Source organism: Poecile atricapillus, chromosome 6, assembly GCF_030490865.1.
Source record: "Poecile atricapillus isolate bPoeAtr1 chromosome 6, bPoeAtr1.hap1, whole genome shotgun sequence".
NCBI lineage: Eukaryota > Metazoa > Chordata > Aves > Passeriformes > Paridae > Poecile > Poecile atricapillus.
In genome coordinates this window covers 23,849,635-23,870,174 of record NC_081254.1, presented here as the reverse complement: position 1 = coordinate 23,870,174, position 20,540 = coordinate 23,849,635, and the positions used below count along the sequence as shown (strand labels likewise).

Below are 20,540 nucleotides of genomic sequence, written 5' to 3'. Positions count from 1 at the left end.
GTATAATTATACGTTTTCTCTGAGTCCAGGCAGGAGTTTGTAAATCTGTGAACCAAATGTGAGCATTACGAGATCATTTATGATATACATCCAGAATCTGATGCCAGGTGAACCACCCTAAATACTGGTGAAGCAAACAATTTCTTCAAACAAACACTTTCTAGAAATATGAAAACAGCAGCTATTTCGATCTGTTCAATGTAGAACTTTGAATGTACATTGAGAATGTATTGTAGGGCATATTGCCATTAACACACTGGAATTCCATGAAAATAGGTCCTCTGCACTCCTTTTTCTCCCTGCAGGATTAAATACCCCCTTATTGTTGCCGCCCATTTGCTTGGTTTTATTAAGTTCAGAGGTGGTTTACCCCAGTTGCTCCCCTGTCATAAAGAATGGTTTGTCCCCAGTTGCCCATCATTGTAAACCCTTCCCATTTTTCCAGATTGTTCCCCATCCATCACCCCAATCCTGCCCCTAAGCCCTATCAATCTATGTGAACCCCCACCTTTTGTTCCAGTTCTTTCCTTGCCTATCATCCCTTCCTCAACGCCCCATTGATTGTACAGTTGCTTTCCCTCCCCCGGGTCCTTACCATTGGTCCTGCATATTGTAATCCCCACCCATAACCCCTCCGTTGCTGTTGTCCCATTGGTCACCATACGAGCCGCCCACGGTCCTTAAAACCTGGCGCATGGGGGTGCCCAGGGTCTCGGCTCAGACCTCTCCCCTGTGATCCCAGCCCTGCACCTGTTGGAATAAACTTGTTCCTGGGAAATCGGGAGAGCCTGAGCACTCTTTCTCCCTTCGCCACAACCCGTGTCGCCCTGTGAGCCACAACGCCAGAGCACAGAGGAGCTCTGGAGGTTCCAGGTTGAGCCTCGCAGTGCTTGCCTGGTTCCCCACTCCTGCCGCTGACATCGGCCGCAGCTAGCCGAGGCAAAAGGGGCCGAGCGGGCAGCGACACCTTATATTTAATTGTTTATGGTATTGTGGTTGGGTGGCTCCTGGCCATTACAAAGTAAAGTTTACACTGTAGGAGATAGACCAAATACTGAGAAAGAACTGAGATTGTTCCTGAAGTTCTTACATAGGAAACTGCTATGTCTTACCTTCATTTTAGATCTTTCCAAATTTCTTCCAGTAAAACAGGTCAGTATTCTAATCCTAACATATCAGCCAGCCCATAAAGTATTTATTAGATAATTAATTTCTGCATTTTTATCATGTCAAAGTAATACTCATTTGACAAATAATTTGAAATTGTGAAATTATTTTGGTAGGGTATTGGTTTCCTTATGTGTGTTGTTTGAGGGTTTTCTGATTGTTTTGGGTTTTTTTTTTTGCTGGTCCCAGTGGCTTGTAATCAAATAATCAAGAATTGTCATAAATAGATTAACACTTCTGAGTCATCTGGGAAATATTTTACTTTGAAAGCTTTTTACACAATTTTGGCTATTGGTCTGATTGGTGTTATTTTTGTCTAAGAATCTCTGATAGTGTACAGATCACAGGAGTTATGCTAATGCAATAAAGCTTCTTCTGAATACAACATTCCAGCATACAGGCTACTTAAGGGGAGATGAAAGGCATACAGCATGTGTAGCACCATTTCCCTGGAAGACTGCAGTTGTGTCCATCCTGCAGTCCATCAGCCTGCAGGTAGAACAAAATTAGTAACAATAAACACATCTGAGCATCCCTAAACCTTTCACCAACTGACAGAGCAGCTCAGTGACAGACAACTGATTTGTGAAGTTCTTTAAATGAGCCCTGGCCCAGGTGTGCTCTCTTCAGATAGTTTAATGGCCCTGTGCTACCACAGACCTGCCAGCTGTCTGAAGGTTTATCTGGCAGGAGAGAGTTTTGGGTCTCTAGAGCTGTTGATCCTTTTCTTTTTCTCACCCCACTTATGTTCTCAGCTAGCTAGACTGGCATGTATTGACTCCAGGACTGTGGGAGTTTGAAGATAAATACAGAAATCTTTCTGTATGCCCTTCAGTGCAGAAGAGCAGCTGATTGTCTTAATCTGACAAGCTCAAAGAGTGAGAATGAGCTCATACAACAAAGCAAGCATGTTGTGATATGATGTAGAGATGTTTAGGTTTCTGATGTAGTACCTGAAGATGGTTTGGTAGAGTCACTCTAATATTAATAGTGTTTGCTTGCTCAATTTTATGAAAGAAATTAATGGCATGTAAGTCACAGGTACTTTGATATCCACCTATAGAAGCCATATCTCACTGCTGACTGTTGGGCAGCAAATGGATATCAGCCCGTGACAGTATTTTTGAACATCTGCATTTCAGTTGAAGTCATTTGAGCAATACAAAGGAAATAAAGTGAGATGGTTTTACTACCTGACATACAGCTCTTTCCTCCTATTTTGGAAGTAGGTTTTTGTTTGGTTTGTTGGGGTTTTTTTCCCCTCTGTTTTGTTTTTTTTCCTGTCAATACATTGTTATTAAATCTAGGTCCTTTCCAACTCTTTTCTTGGCTCTAGCATGTGAAAAATTAAGATAAATTATAGAAAAAAAGTATGTTATAGCACATTACATTTCATGGGTACCTACAGATGATATTAAATGGTAAGTTAAGCTTTGTTTTTATGTGCAATCAAAGGACAAAAAATCATGTCTATTGCATTACCTCTGTGTATGAGAAATTGATTACACCTGAAAATACTTGCTAGACATCTTGCACAAAGTGAATACCAACTTTCATCTTCCTTTTTTCTTGCTGTTGCTTGGACACAAGTTTACTTCAAAGGCCATCAGCCTTCTAAAGCTGTTTCTTTCAAGGGTAAATAACTAATTTTGTCAGAGAGATCAGACTAGCAATTTGAGTTCAGACAAGTGCCTTGATTTACAGATTCTCTCTTCATTTTCCATGTTTTAACCTTGTGTCCCTTGTGAAAGGCTGTATTCCAAGCAGCAGCGTACTCTGGAGACCAGCACTCAGTTTTTAAATTGCATGTTAGTTTTAATAATTTAAGGTGGTATGGATTGGAAGCATGTTATGCAGACCTTCTGCCTGAACTGTGGGAACACATTAGCTATTTATCTGTCTGAAGAAGAATATGAGAAAACCTAAATGTGTCCTGTGTTTAAGTAATTAATTTTTGTTTTCCTGCAGGGAGACCAGTTGGTCCTTCCTATATCTTACAGAAACTCAAGTCAGACTTTAAAGTATTTCTGGTGGAAAGCCAATCAAAATATGTTGTTAAAGTCTCTTCTTTATTTGTTACTTTGTTTCCTGGCATGCAAATGACTGCTGGGGCGTACAGTAAATGTCGCTATAGTACTTCTTCAGGACATGGTTGAGTAACTTTGCATAATGAGACCTACTTCTGATTGTCTAATTAGTTATGCATAGCTGTAGCAATGCAAAACTATGCCTCAAATAGAACTCTATTGTCATAGGTTACTTGATTACGTGACTATGGCTTCCGCTTGTATTATGGTTCCTCTCTTTATAATGGCAAATGCCACGGGCTTCTGTTGAATATTATACAACTTTTTCATTCAATTGCATCAGCTGTACATTTTAATTAATTTTTCAATATGTCAGTCATCACATTTGTAGAAAGGAATTTACCATGCGTGAAATTTCCCAGTACAAAGAGCAATCATGTATATTCTCTTTCTTCTTCTCAATGTTTTTACTAAGAAGGTCACTATGATTTCAAAGGGAAACTTGAGAAAAGCCTGCTAGTCATCCTTCTCACATCAGGCAGCAATCTTAATATTCAGTTAGCCTTGCTACCATCCCATGAATGGCTGACTTCACTGCATTGTCATAGAATATCACAGAATTGTTAAGGTTTGAAAAAACCTGTAAGATTGAAGTGTTCAAGTCCAAGTGTTCACCACTAAACCATATCCCCAGCTGCCACACCCGCATGGTATTCTGAGCACTCCTGGGAGGTGATCTCACAGTTCTCCTGGGAAGCCTGTTCCAATGCCAGACCACCCTTTTTCTAACAGCTAATCTAAACTTTCCCTCTGCTGCAACTTGAGGCCATTTCTTCTCATCCTGGAAGTCAAAATTTCCATGAAAAGTGGCAACTGTCACACTGTTGAGGAGTGGGATGTGATTGCTAATGCAGAAGGGCGTAGGAATGCTTGTTGACTCATACTCCATCCTTAGGAATCTGTGTAGTAGGGGCAAGATTGTTGCATTTGTGGCCTGATGTTTATTAGCTCCTGTGAGATGAGATAGGCAAGAAAATAATACAGCCAAAGCAGCCATCCTCTCTTAATTCTTCTGTGGTTTTGTCAAAAACAGTCCTAAGTCAGAGTCCTGCCATGTCCTCAGGTTATGGGAGAGTTCTCACCTTTAACCAAGACTTGTTGCCATTGCCAAGAGAGATCAAGAATGTCTTTTGACTACAAGTGAGAATCTCTGGGCGAGTTTATGTAACCATGCCAAGACTTAAAATATGTAACTGCCCTACCAGAAAACTTTGTGAAATAGAGTATTAAAATTCTATATCCAAGAAAGGCCCACCCTTTCCTTCTGTCCTGCCAGGACTGTGAAGTCAAAGTCTCCAAGGATTATAAGTGGAGAAAATGCTAAAGGATCAAGATGACTGTTTTTTTTGAGTATTAAAAGGCTTTTTTTTTTTTTTTAATTCAGTCCCCCAAATTCTCCAGAGGTATAAGATCAATTTATCATTTGTCATATCCAGATGGTGAATAAATGAACAGTTTCACCATTGGGCTTGCTATCAAAATATTCCAAGAGGAATATAAATGAATGCATCATTTACAGTAGCCAGATGGCAATTCAAAAAACAATTTCATGATCTAGTCATTATATTGCATAAACCTATTCTGGCTGTTTTTATCACCATTTGAAGAAAGGGCAATAGAAGATTAAAAGTGTGAATGTGAGGAGAGACTTGTCTTTTGCGATAATTTGAACCAGTGTTCTTGTATTGTGTTTCTATGAGAAACAAGGCTGATGTATCAGTAAATATTTGTCTCTGAGTTTGGGAAGCTTCGTCTACTGACAGGAGACCTGTTAAGCAGCAGATAAGTTTACATCAGAACACATTTCAGCAGTTTAAATAAATGGAAAATGTACCCTTTATATTTATGTATCTGCATACTGATTACTTGTAAAATTTATAATAAGCTGAAATACAGTATTTATCTACCATCACCATGGTTTCAAATTTTAACAAATCTATATTGTTAACAATGACTGTAGATATTTTCTAGAAAATATATCAAAATATTAGCAGAACTATCATACATTCTATTAATTTGTGAAGTTTCCATGTCTTGATGCCACAACTGAATATACCTGCTGCCTTTTTTTTTGTGAAAAAGTTTTAGGCATAATTGATTTTATAAGCTCTAAAAATGTGATCTTTCTTAACTGTCTATGAATATGATGTGAGATTGTTGTGACATATAAAATACATAATTTAATTAAAACATTGTTAAACTGGCCAATTTCACTGAAGTACTTCTACCTGAATGCAAAAAGATGTATTAAAAATCAGCTAAGAGGCTGCTGTTACTGGGCTATTCACCTGAGACTTCTTAAGAGAACAGTTGCTTCTATTGACATTAAAATACTGAGCTACTCTCTGAGAACCTTTAGAAATGCTTTTTCTATATTTTTTGCTATAAAAATATGTTAGAATTCATTGTAAAAATGATATTGGGGGTTACAAGGCACTTGGAGTTCGAAGCCATCATAAATAGGAATAATGTGAAAATTTTTAAGTTACTATTTAAAAATAAATTTCACTGAATAGCTGGAGAACTATGCAAAAATTCAGAAAGAACTAACTTAAAACAAAGACTGTTTACTGTGGTTTACTTGTTTTCTGAGGACCCGGATAGCAGTTCTGTAGTAGGTTCTTGAGAAAATCATCTTTTAAAACTGCGAAGGGTTACAAGTAAAATTTTTAAGATTTTATTTTAAATAGAGATTTGAAAGAAATTTATTAACTTATAATTCAGTCCTTCAGTTTTTATAATGTACATTCTCTCTCTCCCCCTACTGCCTTCCTTCCCACATAATTTCAAATTGTCTAAACCACAAGGCGTATTCAAAGGCAAGCAATTTCTGTAAAGCAAAGTAAATATTTCAGATAAATGCTACTTCTTTTCCTCTCCCAACTACTTTCAGAGGTGGTAGTTTTTATAAAACTGTAATAAAATTTATTTCTAGCCCAATGGCAGATTTAAGATATAATATGTTACCTTCTTAAAATGTGGTAGCTAGCATTATTTTTGGTCTATGACATCTGTAGAGTTGGAGGAAATGAATAGCAATCTACCCCTGAGAGCAGAGTGCCAGGTTCTGCTGCTGAAATGCCACGGAGCTGTAATCACAGCTGAGGGCAAAACCCATCCTCTGTGCGTTGGTTGTGTGGTCAACTTGAAATACATTCCTGACTTTTAAGTGTTTGGTTAGGCAACAAACCAAATATTCTGTAATACCTGGGGAAAGAACAGACTTTGATAAATAGTTGATATTCATTGTGATTTGTGTTATAGCTTGTTGCAACCTGAGTAGTCAATAAAAATTGGTGCTGCTAAGAGCTCACTACCACTTATATACTGTCTGTCCCTCTGATATCACAGAGCAAACCCCCTTCTGATATTTTCATAAAAAGTCTCTGAAAATAATTTAATTCCAGAAAACCAATGACATGTTATCTGTGTAATTAAGTGTATACAATAATGAATCTTTTATTTTTTAGTGAACTTATCCTATCCAGTATTGACATTGATGCAACTGGAGATTGGGAATGTCTAGTCAAGAATTCCTACGGAAATAGCACTAAGCAAGTAGAAATTGTGGTACTTGAAACAGCTGCACCCTACTGCCCTGCAGAAAGAGTTATTAACAACAAGGGAGATTTCAGGTATGAATTTCTGGGTTTGGGGAGTGTTTCATATATTTATGTAGGTACAGACCATATTCATGCTTACGTGACACTTCAGTGTCGGTTACAAATCACTTGTTTTAGTTGTCATTTTTATATAATATGGTAGGAAGGAGGAGCTCTGTATGATTTTGGTGGGAAATGGGACCTAGTCCTTCAAGAGAAGCAGTGGTTTGTGAAAGTCAGAAAATCTTCTAATTCCTCTCTATGCATTATGGAAATTTTTTAAGAAATGAGGTAAATGAGAGAAGGCTCAAAATTTTTCTTGGTTTTTGTAGAAGCTGATAGCACTGCATTAAAGCATTAGAAGGTTATCTCTTCAGTGCTTTACTTTTTAAATCTGTTCTGGTTCTGATGGCTTTGTTCAGCTGAGATTAGAGGTAACAAATGACATGAGACTGTTAGAAAAATATTTCATGGAAGAGAATCAAAACAGAAAGTAAAACTATTTAGTAAAGCAAATTGAATGAGGTGAGTTTAAGGACACACAGTTCTACCAATATATCACATGCTTACAAAGTACACCTGTCTTGCTATCTAAATTTTAGGAGTCTGCAAAATTTTGTAGACAAAATGTACTTCTTACTCCATGATTACTTTTATCTACATATGCTGGTGGGGCTTTTTAAAATTTTAATAGTTTTAATCAAAAGAAAAGTTTTTTGTGGAATTTGGCATTGTTTTCAGTCAGCTCTAAAATGCACCAACGATATGCACAAAGCTCTTAAACAAAACCTGCTTGACAATAAGACTGATGTATGATGGCAATCCCATTGAGAAATCAAGACAGTGATTTGTTACCAAATGAATTATAATGAGAATTCAGCTTGAATAGTTAATGAAAGGAAAGTAGATGAGGAAGGAAGCTTCTTTTAAATAGCAGAACTTTCTGCAAATATTTCTGACCTGAAAGCCTCTATTTATTTTTAGGCTTTCTTTAAAACTTTCCCAAAGGCTTTTTGTACTATTTCTTGTGTTTGAATAAAAGTAAAGGATTGAATTAGAAAGAAGTGGAAATAAAAACCTACTCAAATAATCTGTTCCCTTTTACTACAAAGCTATTTTATTATGTGTTAACCTCAGTACCAGTGAATCTGCTTCTTTCACTGAGGCAACATTGCTGAGGCTATATATATATATATATGAATTAAAATTCATTAGAGACCTTTGACAATCTTAGGTATAGAAATTTTTTGTCATCACAAAAACTGGAATTGTGTCTTTTAATAGTGGATATGCTAAAATAGCTTTTAATTAGATCTTTTAAAAAATGTTTGCTTATCAGAAAACTCATACTGAATCTTTTAGATGACAACTCTATGAAGTTCATGTTCTTGCCTTAAAATTACATCTTTTTCTCCATAAATAGATATATATATATATAAAATCTTCAGGCTGCACAAACTAACACCAGGGGCATTTTTGTCATTTTGTATAAATCAAAAGAACAGGAGTGGATATTTCTCAGCCTATTGATCATCTTCCTAGAAATCTTACAAATTTATTTTAAAAATGTACATCAAAAGGATGCTGAGTCCATAGGTTCTTTTGGCACTTGAGAGAATGAATTTAAAATTGTAGAGAATTTATCAGGCTCAAACTCAGTATTACTGCTTGAAATTGTTCCAAAGGTTTATCCTCAGAGAAGGAGATTTCATACCAGCAAGTTTTCTTACAAAGGTCTTTGAAGTTTTGGTAACATAACAAGTATGTAAGTAGAAAGAACTGAACCACAAAGGCAGAACTAGAAAGAACGATTCTTTTATCGGGCAAAAGAAGGGGAAAGAAGGCATCAACTGTTAGGGGAGTGTGGCTGTTTCAGTTGTCCAGCCTAGGTGGTATTTATAATTGCATAACTGCAGCAAGAATTAGGCACTGAGAGTCAGAATGGACTGGCCTTTCATACCAAGAGGTTTTCTCTATCATGGCCATATTTTACTTTTTGTTGTTGCTGTTTTATGGAATGCTGTAAGCTTATTCTGAAAAGCAAATGATAATGTTGTTACATGCTATCATTTCTAGTCATAAAGGCCAGGTTCTGCTCACTGTGACAATGCAAATGTTTTACTAAAAATAATATTTCATCCAAGAGGCAAAAACTGCCTCTGTGCTACTATATGCTCTATATACTACTGTACATATTTTGATTTTTTGGGGAAGCTCCTTTTATGATTTATTTTTTATCAACTTTTTTATATCACAAATTGAATTATTTCAGTGACAGCTGTGAAACAGAAAAGTATTTTTCTTCTTAGCTTTTCTTTGAAATGAAGAAAACTTTTATAACCCAAAACCATTTCTGTATATTATGTAATTATGCAATTGAACGTGCATTGTGTAACCAAGAGGAGCTAATACATTTGTTTGAGGAAAGGTTGATTGCCAAGCTGTAATTTCATTGAAAGGCAGAATATTTTTGTGATTTATTGGCTTCACACATTTCATCAGTGCAATTAAAGAACCATATCCTTCCCACACCTGCTGACTTGCTGATGATATGCTTGTGGTTTTCTTAGATTTCTCCCAATTACCTGATCCTGCTATGTCCACACTGAGTTGTAAATGACAATAGATTTTGGTATCTGTAGAAACATATCCAGTTGTGCCATTCTAGGGAATGCAGCAAATATATAGAAAAAATGTGTTTCATAATAAACCCATCAGCTAAATAGAATAAGTCTGGCTGCTCTTGATTTAGTTTGTTTTCAAAGACTGTTTAGAATCGTACTATATAAATCATGTATAGCTGAATAGCTAATTTTTGAGGGCCAGTTCCTCCTTTATGACACATGATCTCCGCTGAAATCTTGTTCATTTTTTTCTGAGGCATTTGGGGCTTTTTGTTTTTCAAGGCTTTTTAGTGGTGGATCAAAATGCAAAGCAGAGATTGTCAGGTACATTTTGAGCACTTACTTTTAAAAGCATTTAGTAATAGGGTTTTTTGCTTTGTTTTGTTTTGTTTTTTGCTTCATGAACTTACTGCTCTGTTCTTTGCAGTCCGCAAGCATTAATGTAGTAAAAACACCAACCATACCTTTTTCCTTACACTAAACACCTTCCTGGAATTAACACAGAATGAATGTGTGACCAGCCTGACTTGAACCTGTATAATTCTGACATTTTCCAAGAAAACAGAGTAATTCATTATAAGAACGTATGAAGTAAAAGTTAAAATAGCCTTTTTTACTCACACATCATTTTACGTTGTTGTATATGGTTATATATTGTTATATATATCTATATTGTAAGTTGCCTTTTGCATTTTAATTTTTACTGTCATGCTGTTTATAGGTGGCCCAAAACTTTGGCTGGGATAACTGCTTACCACCCCTGTCTCCAGTATTCTTTTAACTCCGTTGCATTTCACAAAGGCTCGGAAGAGGCTAAGGCGTGGCGCAAATGTAACCGAACTGGGCGCTGGGATGAAGAAAACTACTCTGAATGTCCTTATTCACAAGAAATAACTCAAGTTCTTCATGCTTTTAGTCAGGTGTGTTGGTTTTGCATTTTGAAATCCAAGGCTCCCCTTCTCTAGTAATAATCTCATTGAATAGATTGCAAGAAATGTCGGTTCAGCCACAAGTTTGGGACAGGTGAACTTTTAACAAAATGCTTTACTTGAAAGACAACCATTTGTTTCTTTGGTAGTTGGAAGTTGTAGTGGGAGCAAGTACACACCATTTATTAACTTTATCTAAATATTTTTTTCCATTAAGTGCTTAGAGTCTACATGATTAGCAGTAATGTTGACAGGGTGATCAGTGCTTGACTTTCCTTCCTCTCGTGTTTTTCCATAAAGATGTTAATTTCATATGAGCTGAAGTGCCTTTCCTCTTTGGAATACCTTTTTGATGTCTTCAAAAAAGCAGTACTTATATTGTTTCTTATGGATAAGTAAAAGAATGAGATGAAAATGTAGATGGATAGAAATTATCCAGAAAAAAAAGAGCATAACACGAAACACTGTGGAAGATGGCCCAGATGTGTAACTGCCATAATAATTTTACAATTTTCTGTTTCTTCCCTGCTAATATCAGTAGTACTAGATAAGACCATAGAAAGTTTGTTTTCAAATGGATTCATAAATAAGAGTAATTAATATATTAAGAGAGCCATTGCAATTACAGGGTAATAAAATAATTAGGAAGATGTCTGGAATCCAGTCTGTTCTCCTGTAAGCAATGAAGAGAGGCTGGGTTCCTCAGGGCTTTAGACACTCAGGACTTCATAACCTCTGAGGATGGAGGCTGCACAATTTCTTGGGGTTAACCTGTTCAAATACCTGACTACTCTACAGGAAAGGTTTTCTTCACAGCCAGTCTCAACTTCCCTTGTTCTCCCGCCATGTACCACTGTGTATAGGAACCCTTGCTGACACTGCTGTTTTCATGAGGGTCTAGAGACAGAGGCAAGGCAAGGTTAGTAGTTTGGTGTATTTTATGAGGCCAGATAGTTACAATCAAGAAAAAGTAGACAAAAATCTTCAACATTTGTTGGTCTGTTGTGATGGCATCTTCAGATAACAGCAATGAAATCTAAGACCTAAGGCTGAAGATTCATTCTTATGTCCCTAATGTACATCCATGGCATGCTTGTGCCCACAAATCCATGTGAAATTATGGCAGGCAGTATACCAATGGATGTGATCTCCAGTTTTAAAGAGAATGAAGCTGATTTATTAAGACTAAGAATTCTGATGTTTTTTCAGATGCACATCAATTTGACAACCGTGCTGGAGTTTTCTCGCCAGCTGACAGCCTACACAAGAGGTGCTTCCCTCTTTGCGGATAAAATGGATGTAATATATTTGGCTTATATAATGGAAAAGCTAATTGTCTTCGTGGATGAAGTTGAAGATGTAAGATATCTTCTCTATGCTGAACAAAAGTATCACTTAGTAGTAAAGTCTTCACATATGGCCCTGTTCTTAATGTATGCGGGCAGACACTGAAGAGTAGCTTCTAAAACTGATTGCTGATTGCAAATGTTCTGCATAAACTGTGATGTGTCTCTTTGTGCCAAAAAGAAAACTATGTCTTCTTCTCTGATGACAAGGGCATTGCTGCTTAGGAATAAAACCAGGTTTTTTTAATGAGCCACTTATTTAATTTTCTTTTGAATTTTTATTTCTACCATGTCTAATGTGTTAGAATGGACTCTGGCCACTGGAGCTACACATGCTTCTTTTGTTTTCTCCATTTCATCAGAAGGTTTTCAGTGAATTTTGAAAGGAGGTATCACTTCTTGTAAAGAAAAGATAATATGTCTTTATGTGTAACTTGGTACAGAAACTTTTAGCATTATGTATGCCATTTTTGTGGGAAAATTGAATCAGAATTATGCAAACCCTGTGGTAAAAATAGGTTTACAGAGAGCAGAAGTGTTCATGGCATTTTTTTTTTACTGTTAATTTTCAGAGCAACTGTTTGCATAAAGATTTCATAAACTGTATTTTTGGACCACAGGATGTTTTCTTTTGGTTTGGCCATGTTTATTCCATTCTGGTTCTGGGAATTGTAATAGTTAATATTTTAGTGCCAAATATTATGCATTTGATCCAAAATGTATTATTAAGTGCTCTCCAAGAATCAGGTTCAAAGCTGCAACTTTATTTCAGCTCAGAATCCTGATAAGATCTTATTGCTTTCTGACAAAACAAAAATTTGACATTCAAAAGAAACAGCTTGATTTGTCATAAAGCCTCTATTTTTCTAGCAGCTGATGCATTTTCCATTAAAGCTGAGCACCATCTCTAATCTTTTAATTGACTTCTTCCACCTTTCAAATAGGATTTAGTTTCTGCTTTCTTTTTGCATCAAAACATGTCTCCATCACTTGTCTACATCTCTGATTAAGTAATCCCTTATTTTCTTCATTTATAACATTTCTCCTAATTTTTCCCTGTTTTCATTTACCTCTCTCAAGTTTGCCAAATAGAGTCCTCATTCATTGAGCTCTTGACTAGCACCTATTTCTTAAATCTCACTCACAAGGTACAAAAACACCTCTGAAATTTAACTGTCGATGACTTCACGCATGAGGCTGCCCTTGTAATTATAAATAGGACTGAACTCTATTTAATACAAGGGAATTAGTTTGGAATTGTCTAGCAGCGAAACAATTGCATAAATCCATTAGATATCAATTCAAATTCAGTTTTTCAAAATATTTTCTAAAACATTCATGCTAAACTAATACAGTTCCTGTACCTCTTCTCTGGGATGTGCATCCCATTCCACAAGGGGTAATTCATTTTTACAGAAGATAAAGGTGCTTTGTCCCATCTGGTGGTTGGCCTCTGAAACAAGAGAGGTTCAACAGCTGCACAAGGGACATATTTGCAACACGCTACAATTTTTGTCAGGAACACGCATAATGGCCCAAATTTTTGTATTTTCAATGACATGCCTTTACTCTTCATTAATGCATTTAATTATAGTATGAATTACTTCCTTTTCTTATTTCTCTCCTTTTGTATATTTATAGACTATTGTTCTGTCCTCAGTAAGTTACTGCCTAGCTGATTGCTGTTTGCTTTTATAGTTTCTCATAAATCACTCTTAATGTGATTCATTATTATTCATTTTATCAATAACTCTGTCACATTGTCAAAAGCCATCTAGAATTATCTAGTAATTATGTTCTCAAAAATAGATTAAATATTTCAGGAACAGTCACATAAAATTTCACATATAGTCTTATTATTTGTTCCCTTTGCAATGCATGTGAAAGTTTTCTATTTTTTATTGAAAATGCAGACTTAACGTTGTATCTTTTTAATCTTTTTCACCATTACTGAATTTCTATTTTCCTTTCCACCAAATCATCTGTGTATTTGCCTTATTTTTCTGTTTCTATTAGTGTGACTTTTTGGCTTCTTGAACTTTTCTTTAGCAATATTTCTCAGTTATTTTTTCTCTTCTACATACATTTTATTCAGGTTTATTTGTGACAACAGGGAATATCTTTTCCATATCTTTGCCTTCAAAAATATTGATAACGTGGGCATGTTAACTTTGAAATTTTACTCAAATTAAGTTTTTGAATTTTAAAAAGCAAGCATTTTTATTCCAGCTTAAAATAATTACAAAGATATTCACAGTGATACTTATTTCTAAATGTAACTACTAATAAAATTTCAAACACACAGTTACCAAAATCTGTAAAATGTAACCTGGTGAAACAAGGATTGTTAATTTGGATTAGGATAGTTTGGATTAAAACTATCAAAGCTTTGGCTAATGAGATTATCTAAATTTGTATCAGCACCTGAGCTCTATCCCAAATTTACTCCACTATGTCTATAACAAAGATGTGCTTCAAATATATTTTCCCTCTCTCTTTTTTTTTCTTTACCCCCAACCCTCCCTTCAAAGTTCTTTGAACATGAAGCAGTTCTTAAGAAGGGCATGGCCAATTTTAATTAGTTTAAGAAAAAGGGTTATGATTCTGGAATTCTGTTTATTGAGATGAGATGACTCAATTTGTCTGGTTTATCTAGAAGATAAGCTTTCAAGTTGTGAATTAAAAAGCTCTTCCTTGATGTGAGTTGCACTTTTCCTTTCTTGGTTTTATTTTTCAGTCCATTGAAATTTTTTAATAGAATCAAAACTTCCTTTCAGTGATGGTTACCAAGAGAAATAAGGTGCCTGCCTTCATTTGTACCCTTATCTGTTCTTTTCTTATTTTTTGAGTTTTACAGACAATACCCTTTTTTTTGTTTTGATTTGATTTTTTTGTCTTCCAGATTGGGGATGCTCTTATTGAGATTGCCAGCAACATCATGCTGGTGGATGACCACGTGTTGTGGATGGCTCAAAAGGAAGACAAAGCCTGCACCAGGATTGTACGATGTGTGGAACAGATTGCAAGTCAAATACTGACCAGCAAGGTTCAAGTTGTATCAAAGGTAATTCAAAAAATTACAAAACTTTTTGGTAAGATTTGTTTTTTGTCTTGAATTCTATTTGCAAGACCAAAATATTTTTTAATATTACCAATGGTATTTGAAAGTGGTTTTCTTTGATCAGTTGTATTTATTGTAACAATATATCTTGTGATATTTTGACAACAATATCTTTCTAATGTTGTTACTATTCATTCAGTTTCTATTTTTAAAACTACTATAGTATATGGCTTTATTTTGAAAGGTCCAAGCTGAGTGAGTGACTGACAGCAACATGTCAGACAATAAAAGACAACAAGATCCTTGTAGTTGGAAGATTTTAATATGCCTTACCAAGAGGCTTCTGGACAACTATTGATTAAAGTATTTAGCACATTATTAACAAAGGTCTATTGTGTCCTAAACATTACTAATTTGGGATTAGTTTTAGTGTTTTTAGAAGCAAAAACCTGTTAGAACTAATTTTTTACTCCTTGTCCTCCACCTACACAAGTGTGTCGCTTGGATACTGAGAGGTTGTCGTTTGGAGACTTTGTCTTCTTGTCAGCTTCAACGTCTAAATAGCAGAAATACATCTAGATCAGAAACTTGAAAGTTATCCTTTCAGAAGTTTAGATAAATACTTTAAAGCCTTATCATTCCATGTGTTAGTTTGCTTGTTTGCTTGCTTTTAAACAACCTATATCTTTTCTTAATTGTCCACTGCATTTAAAAGAAACGCTATTTAAACGTGAGTTCAGGTGCAGAGTCAATCACAAGAAAAATGTATAAAAATAAAATATAAAAAAATAAAAAAAAATATAGACTTAAGTGAATTATAGAGGAAGCCAAATAACATAATAGCCTAAGTTTGCTCACTGTATGTTTTTAGAAAAACAGTGTTTCAAACAGGGAGAAAAACATATTAGACTGTTTCTTAAAGGAAGTTTTTTATTTAATTCTCATTTACATGAAAGAATCAAATTTGCTAAAGGTATTTATATTAAATGCATAGTGACAATAATGAAACTTTTAGAAGTATTTTGCAATGTGACAGCTAGGAGAGCTCTGTTGTTTTATACTTGTCTTCCTTTCAAATGTCAAGTTACAAAGGTTGAGTTTTTTTCCCTGTCATTGCTTCAGGAAGACGTTGACATTACTGAAAAGAGTAATTCTATGTAGTCAGACTTAGATATGTGTCACTAACTGTTTTGCCATGCTTTATCTTTTAGCTTCTTGTGGTTTTCTGTAGGAGAAGTAGTTTACTGTTGAGTGCAATTTGTAAATAAACAAAAGCTGTGGGGTATTTCTGGTGTCATCTTACACCATACCAAACATGTCTGTTCCTTTGGGAGGCCGGCCAGGAAACTGTCTCACAGGAATTGCATCTGCTTTCTTTATTTTAGAAAACAGCAAATAAAACACCCACAGCTTAGGTAGTCAATAGTTTCTAGTTCAGTTCCAAAGGGAAAAAAAAAAACCTCTATAAACTATGTCAGCCATATAACATTGAATCATAGAATAATTTAGGTGGTCAAAGACCTTTAAGATCATTGAGTCCACATTAATCCAGCACTGCCAGGTCCACAGAACACTAAACAATCTGTGCCTGGAAGCAGAAACCACCTAGTCCTATCAGTGTGGTACCAGTCTGAGGCAGTCCAACTGTGGTAACACGAGCTGTTTGTCTCATGCACGGGCTTGTGATGAAATAAAAATGCTAGTTTAAGGGCAGAGATGCATCTCTGCACTCTGCTGCAGTTTCCATCTCCATACACTTCACTTTGCTGAAGGGTAGGTCACAAATGTACCTGTAACATGGTGTTGCATTGAACCATTCAGTCATGTTCAGTGTTCTCATGGAGCAAGATCTGTGAGAACACTCAGCCACTAAATAGCTAACAAGGTTCCTCTTTCATTTCTTCAGTACAAAGCACATCCTTACTCAATTTTTAAATGGTTCTTAGGCCTGGTGTTGCAAATTCACTTCATAATTCTATTACTTTAATTCCAGATTCCATTGAAGCTGATAATGATGGAATTGCAAAACTGATATAATAATAACTAATGTAACTAATAGAAACATACCTATAGCTATATATCTATCTGTCCATATCTATATCTGTCTCTATATCTATAGATATCTCAGAAAGAAAGGTGGAAGCAAACCTGTTACGCTATAGAATCCTGTATCATATTTTTAAATGTTCTGTTTTCTTTCTCACCCCGAGAGTACATATATATGTATATATATATGTGTGTGTGTGTGTGTGTATATGTATAAATATTTATATCTCTGTGTGTGTGTGTATACATGCACAATCCTTTATTGAGTATATGCAGTGAGTACACAATGCACATACAATATTACAAATATGGTTAATGAGTTTGTGACATAACCATTCTCAATGTTTTAACAGGTATCTCGTAATATTGCTCTGGAAGCCTTCATGATCAAGCCATCCAGTTTCACAGGAATGACGTGCACTGCCTACCAGAAAATATCTGCAAACTCAGACAAGTCAGTGACTCCTGATTTGGGAAGATGGGAGGCAGATCACAATCCTGATCTATATTTGAATTTCAAATGCAACACTGGCAATCTGGATGGTTCTTTGGTGAATTCGTCTACCAGGGTAAGTCAGTACAGTTATGAATGTAAGTTATCTGGTTTTTTTATTTATTTAGTGTTTTCAGTAGCACCTTTAGGCAGAATACTGATTTATAAAACGCACATTTTATGTGCTGTTAGCACTGTAAACTTGTTAATAATTTCAAAGTGTAAGTGGGCTTAAACTGGTGTATTGGGGGAAGCATATTTTGTTGTGCTAATGAACATTCCATTAATATAATCAGGCAGAATGCTGGATGTGAATAGAGATGAGTGAATGTCTTGTTCTTTCTATCTCTGAGTCCAGTTCTGCAAACTTTTCTATGTGTAAACAAGCTGTTTAAATTAATTGGAAATACTTGTGTTAGTGAGGCACTCTCATGGGGTTTTACATTGCAGAGATGTATATTTTAGGGGAATTACCTTTACTTTCATAAATAATACTGCACTGTCTTCTGGACTTTATGCTGAGGGAGACTGTTTTGCTGGATTTTTGAGCAGTAGCTGAAGAAAATAGTAAATAAGCCTTTTAATAGAATACACTGTCATTATCAAATAATGAAGTGCAACAATTAAATTTTGATCTAGCAGGAAATGGAATTTTGTATTTGGCTGAGCATGTTATTAAATTTAAGTATTAGTGCTGAATTTTTGTTATCCTTCAACTGAATCTCAGTTTAGTAGGCTTATTTCTTAAAATATTTACTATGACAAAATGATGCTTTTCTGAACAATTTTACTGGTTAATTGAATCTGAAAGTATTTAGATTTGATGCATTTTATTCTGTATGGACCGTGCAGCCAATTATATGGTACTTTGTGCTCCCAGGATCTTCTGCTAAAAGGAGTCATCTTAATAATGGAAGATTAGATTAAATTTGTTTCCTTTAATGGAGCTTATTTTTGTCTGTGAACACCTTTTAACATGTCTGTCTATACGAAAAAGAAAGGTGTCTCTGAAAAGAAATGAGTTTGCCATCCATAAGGTGAAAACCGAATGTCAGAGATCTAAAAGATACAAGAGTTCTTCAAGAAGCAACCCTGGAGCATTCTGAATTGTATGGGATAGTATTATTGATACAGAAATATGCAGCTGGGGTTACAAGAATGGGAAAGTTTTATTTATTAGCTCCACCAATGTATTTTGAGCCTCTTTAGAAACTCAGTAGCAACATTTTTAGTAAATGAATCTCTTTACTGGCAAGCACTTGTCAAATATGTAGAGTAAGTTAGACCAGTTATTTGAAGCCCCTTCCTAAAATGTTATCAGAATGTCACCATAATGATCTCAGTAAAATCTTTCCTTGTATACTGTGAACCTACCTGACTTCATACAATATAGAGACGGGAAATTCTACTGATGGTACAAAGAAGCCAAGAGAAAGTGAGCTTATTCCCATACAAAGCTATTTTGATGCATGTAATATATGTATTCTGATGGAAGTGACTTTATTAGGTGGATTTCCTGTATATTAGTTACCACCTGTATATGAATTTGTGAAGATTGTAAGAGCATGATACAGGAGATTATAGACTTAGCTAAATGTTGGTTACATGGCTTTATGTTTTAACATGAAGGTGTACTCAGGCTTTAAATGTGGTAGGGGAATAAGCAGACTGGATCTATTCCTTTAACTGAATCCTACAAACAAGTTCTCATTCACTGCTCTCTGAAAGTTTTAGGCTAAACCCTCTCTTAATTCATTCTGAAATTGGTTACATTTCTTCACTGTTGAAGAGATGATATGTAGAATAATGGAAAATGGGATTCTTTATCATCATCCACTAGCAAAATCATTTCTATATTTGCTCATTGGAGGTAAACCTACTTGATTGTGCTATACAAAGTTTAGGAAAATAGAGAATTTGTGATAGAGGTCAGAATTGCTTCTTTTATTATAGCTGACCTTTAGAACTTCACTTAGATGCTGAGATTACTCTTACAGTCTTTCTCTTAGCACAGGATTAATAATGAAGAAGAAAAAACATCTAATTAAAATTACCAAGTAGACATGGTAATCACAAATTTAATTAACTTCTAATAAAAATGTGAAAATTTGCTTAGGAAGCTTATTAAAAGAGAATATTCACATGTTTTTGTGCTAGAAAGTGTAGCTCTCCTCAGATTTATAGTATTGTAAATCATCTGCTCACTGAGCAAAACCATGTTTTCTGTTGTTAAGAAATTGCACTAATCAATTAAAAAATTGAATCTTTATGAAGCAAAGTGTGGGCAGTAGAGGGGATAAGGCTGATATAGGTGAGCACAAGGTTTCTTGTGAATATCATCAAAGCTTTTATAACTATCCAAAGTGATATTTCATGGCAATGCTAGGAAATGGATACATTTTTAGACTATGGTTTTCCATACATAAATTATCCTGATCTGGTAATTATGAGATAGAACATCCCAAAAAGGTTAAGAAATATCAAAATTTAAATAAATAATTATAAAACAGTTAAAAAATAATAGACTTTGAAAATTAAATAATTTAGAAGACACTGAAAGTGATCCACCATTCAGAGAAGTTTGGGACATAGCTGTTAAAAAATATCCACTTATGTTCAAGTATATTTATAGACTAATTTGCAGTGGTTTTAGATACCCTAAATTAAAATATTTTGCAGTTTGATATGCAGTTTTTTATTTTTAAATCTAATTCTGACTGTAGCCAGCTGCAAGTTTGAAAAGAATCACTTACCACTGTTGCAGATCAGAAATTTTGTCTGATAGGACTTAGACCCAAATGCCTTCTCTTAGATCCCATTTTTGCTGTTAGTAGGGGGCTTTTGATGCCTGACTGGACTCTACTGGGTGGGGGAAAAAAAAGGCAAATATATATTCTAAATTTCTGTTACAGTATTTTGACACACTGGTTGTTTTCCTCTCTGTTTAAGAAGCTTTAATGGGATTGTCCCACACTGGGTCTCCAGACTGAGATCCTCTCCCAGGAATGCTCCTGAGGCACAATTCTGTCCCATGAACTGTCTGTGCTCTAAGGATGTCACAACAATGATGTGGTGATCACACACCAACCAGGCTGTTGTAACATTTGAGCTCAGACAATATGAGAACAGTTCATGAAATTTTAGTGCCATTCAATATGAATCCAGTGTCTGGTTCTTGTTTGATG

General features: G+C 35.3%; 1 protein-coding gene across 1 annotated transcript in view; it reads left to right on the top strand.

Annotated features, from left to right (window-relative positions):
* Positions 1 to 20,540, top strand: part of LOC131580129 (adhesion G protein-coupled receptor A3-like) — a 261,475-nt gene that overhangs the window by 131,246 nt on the left and 109,689 nt on the right. Inside the window, exons 8-12 of the mRNA XM_058840923.1 lie at positions 6,725 to 6,889; positions 10,202 to 10,400; positions 11,619 to 11,768; positions 14,658 to 14,819; positions 17,216 to 17,431. Coding sequence (XP_058696906.1) covers positions 6,725 to 6,889; positions 10,202 to 10,400; positions 11,619 to 11,768; positions 14,658 to 14,819; positions 17,216 to 17,431 — 892 coding nt within the window. The remainder of the gene's footprint in view (positions 1 to 6,724; positions 6,890 to 10,201; positions 10,401 to 11,618; positions 11,769 to 14,657; positions 14,820 to 17,215; positions 17,432 to 20,540) is intronic.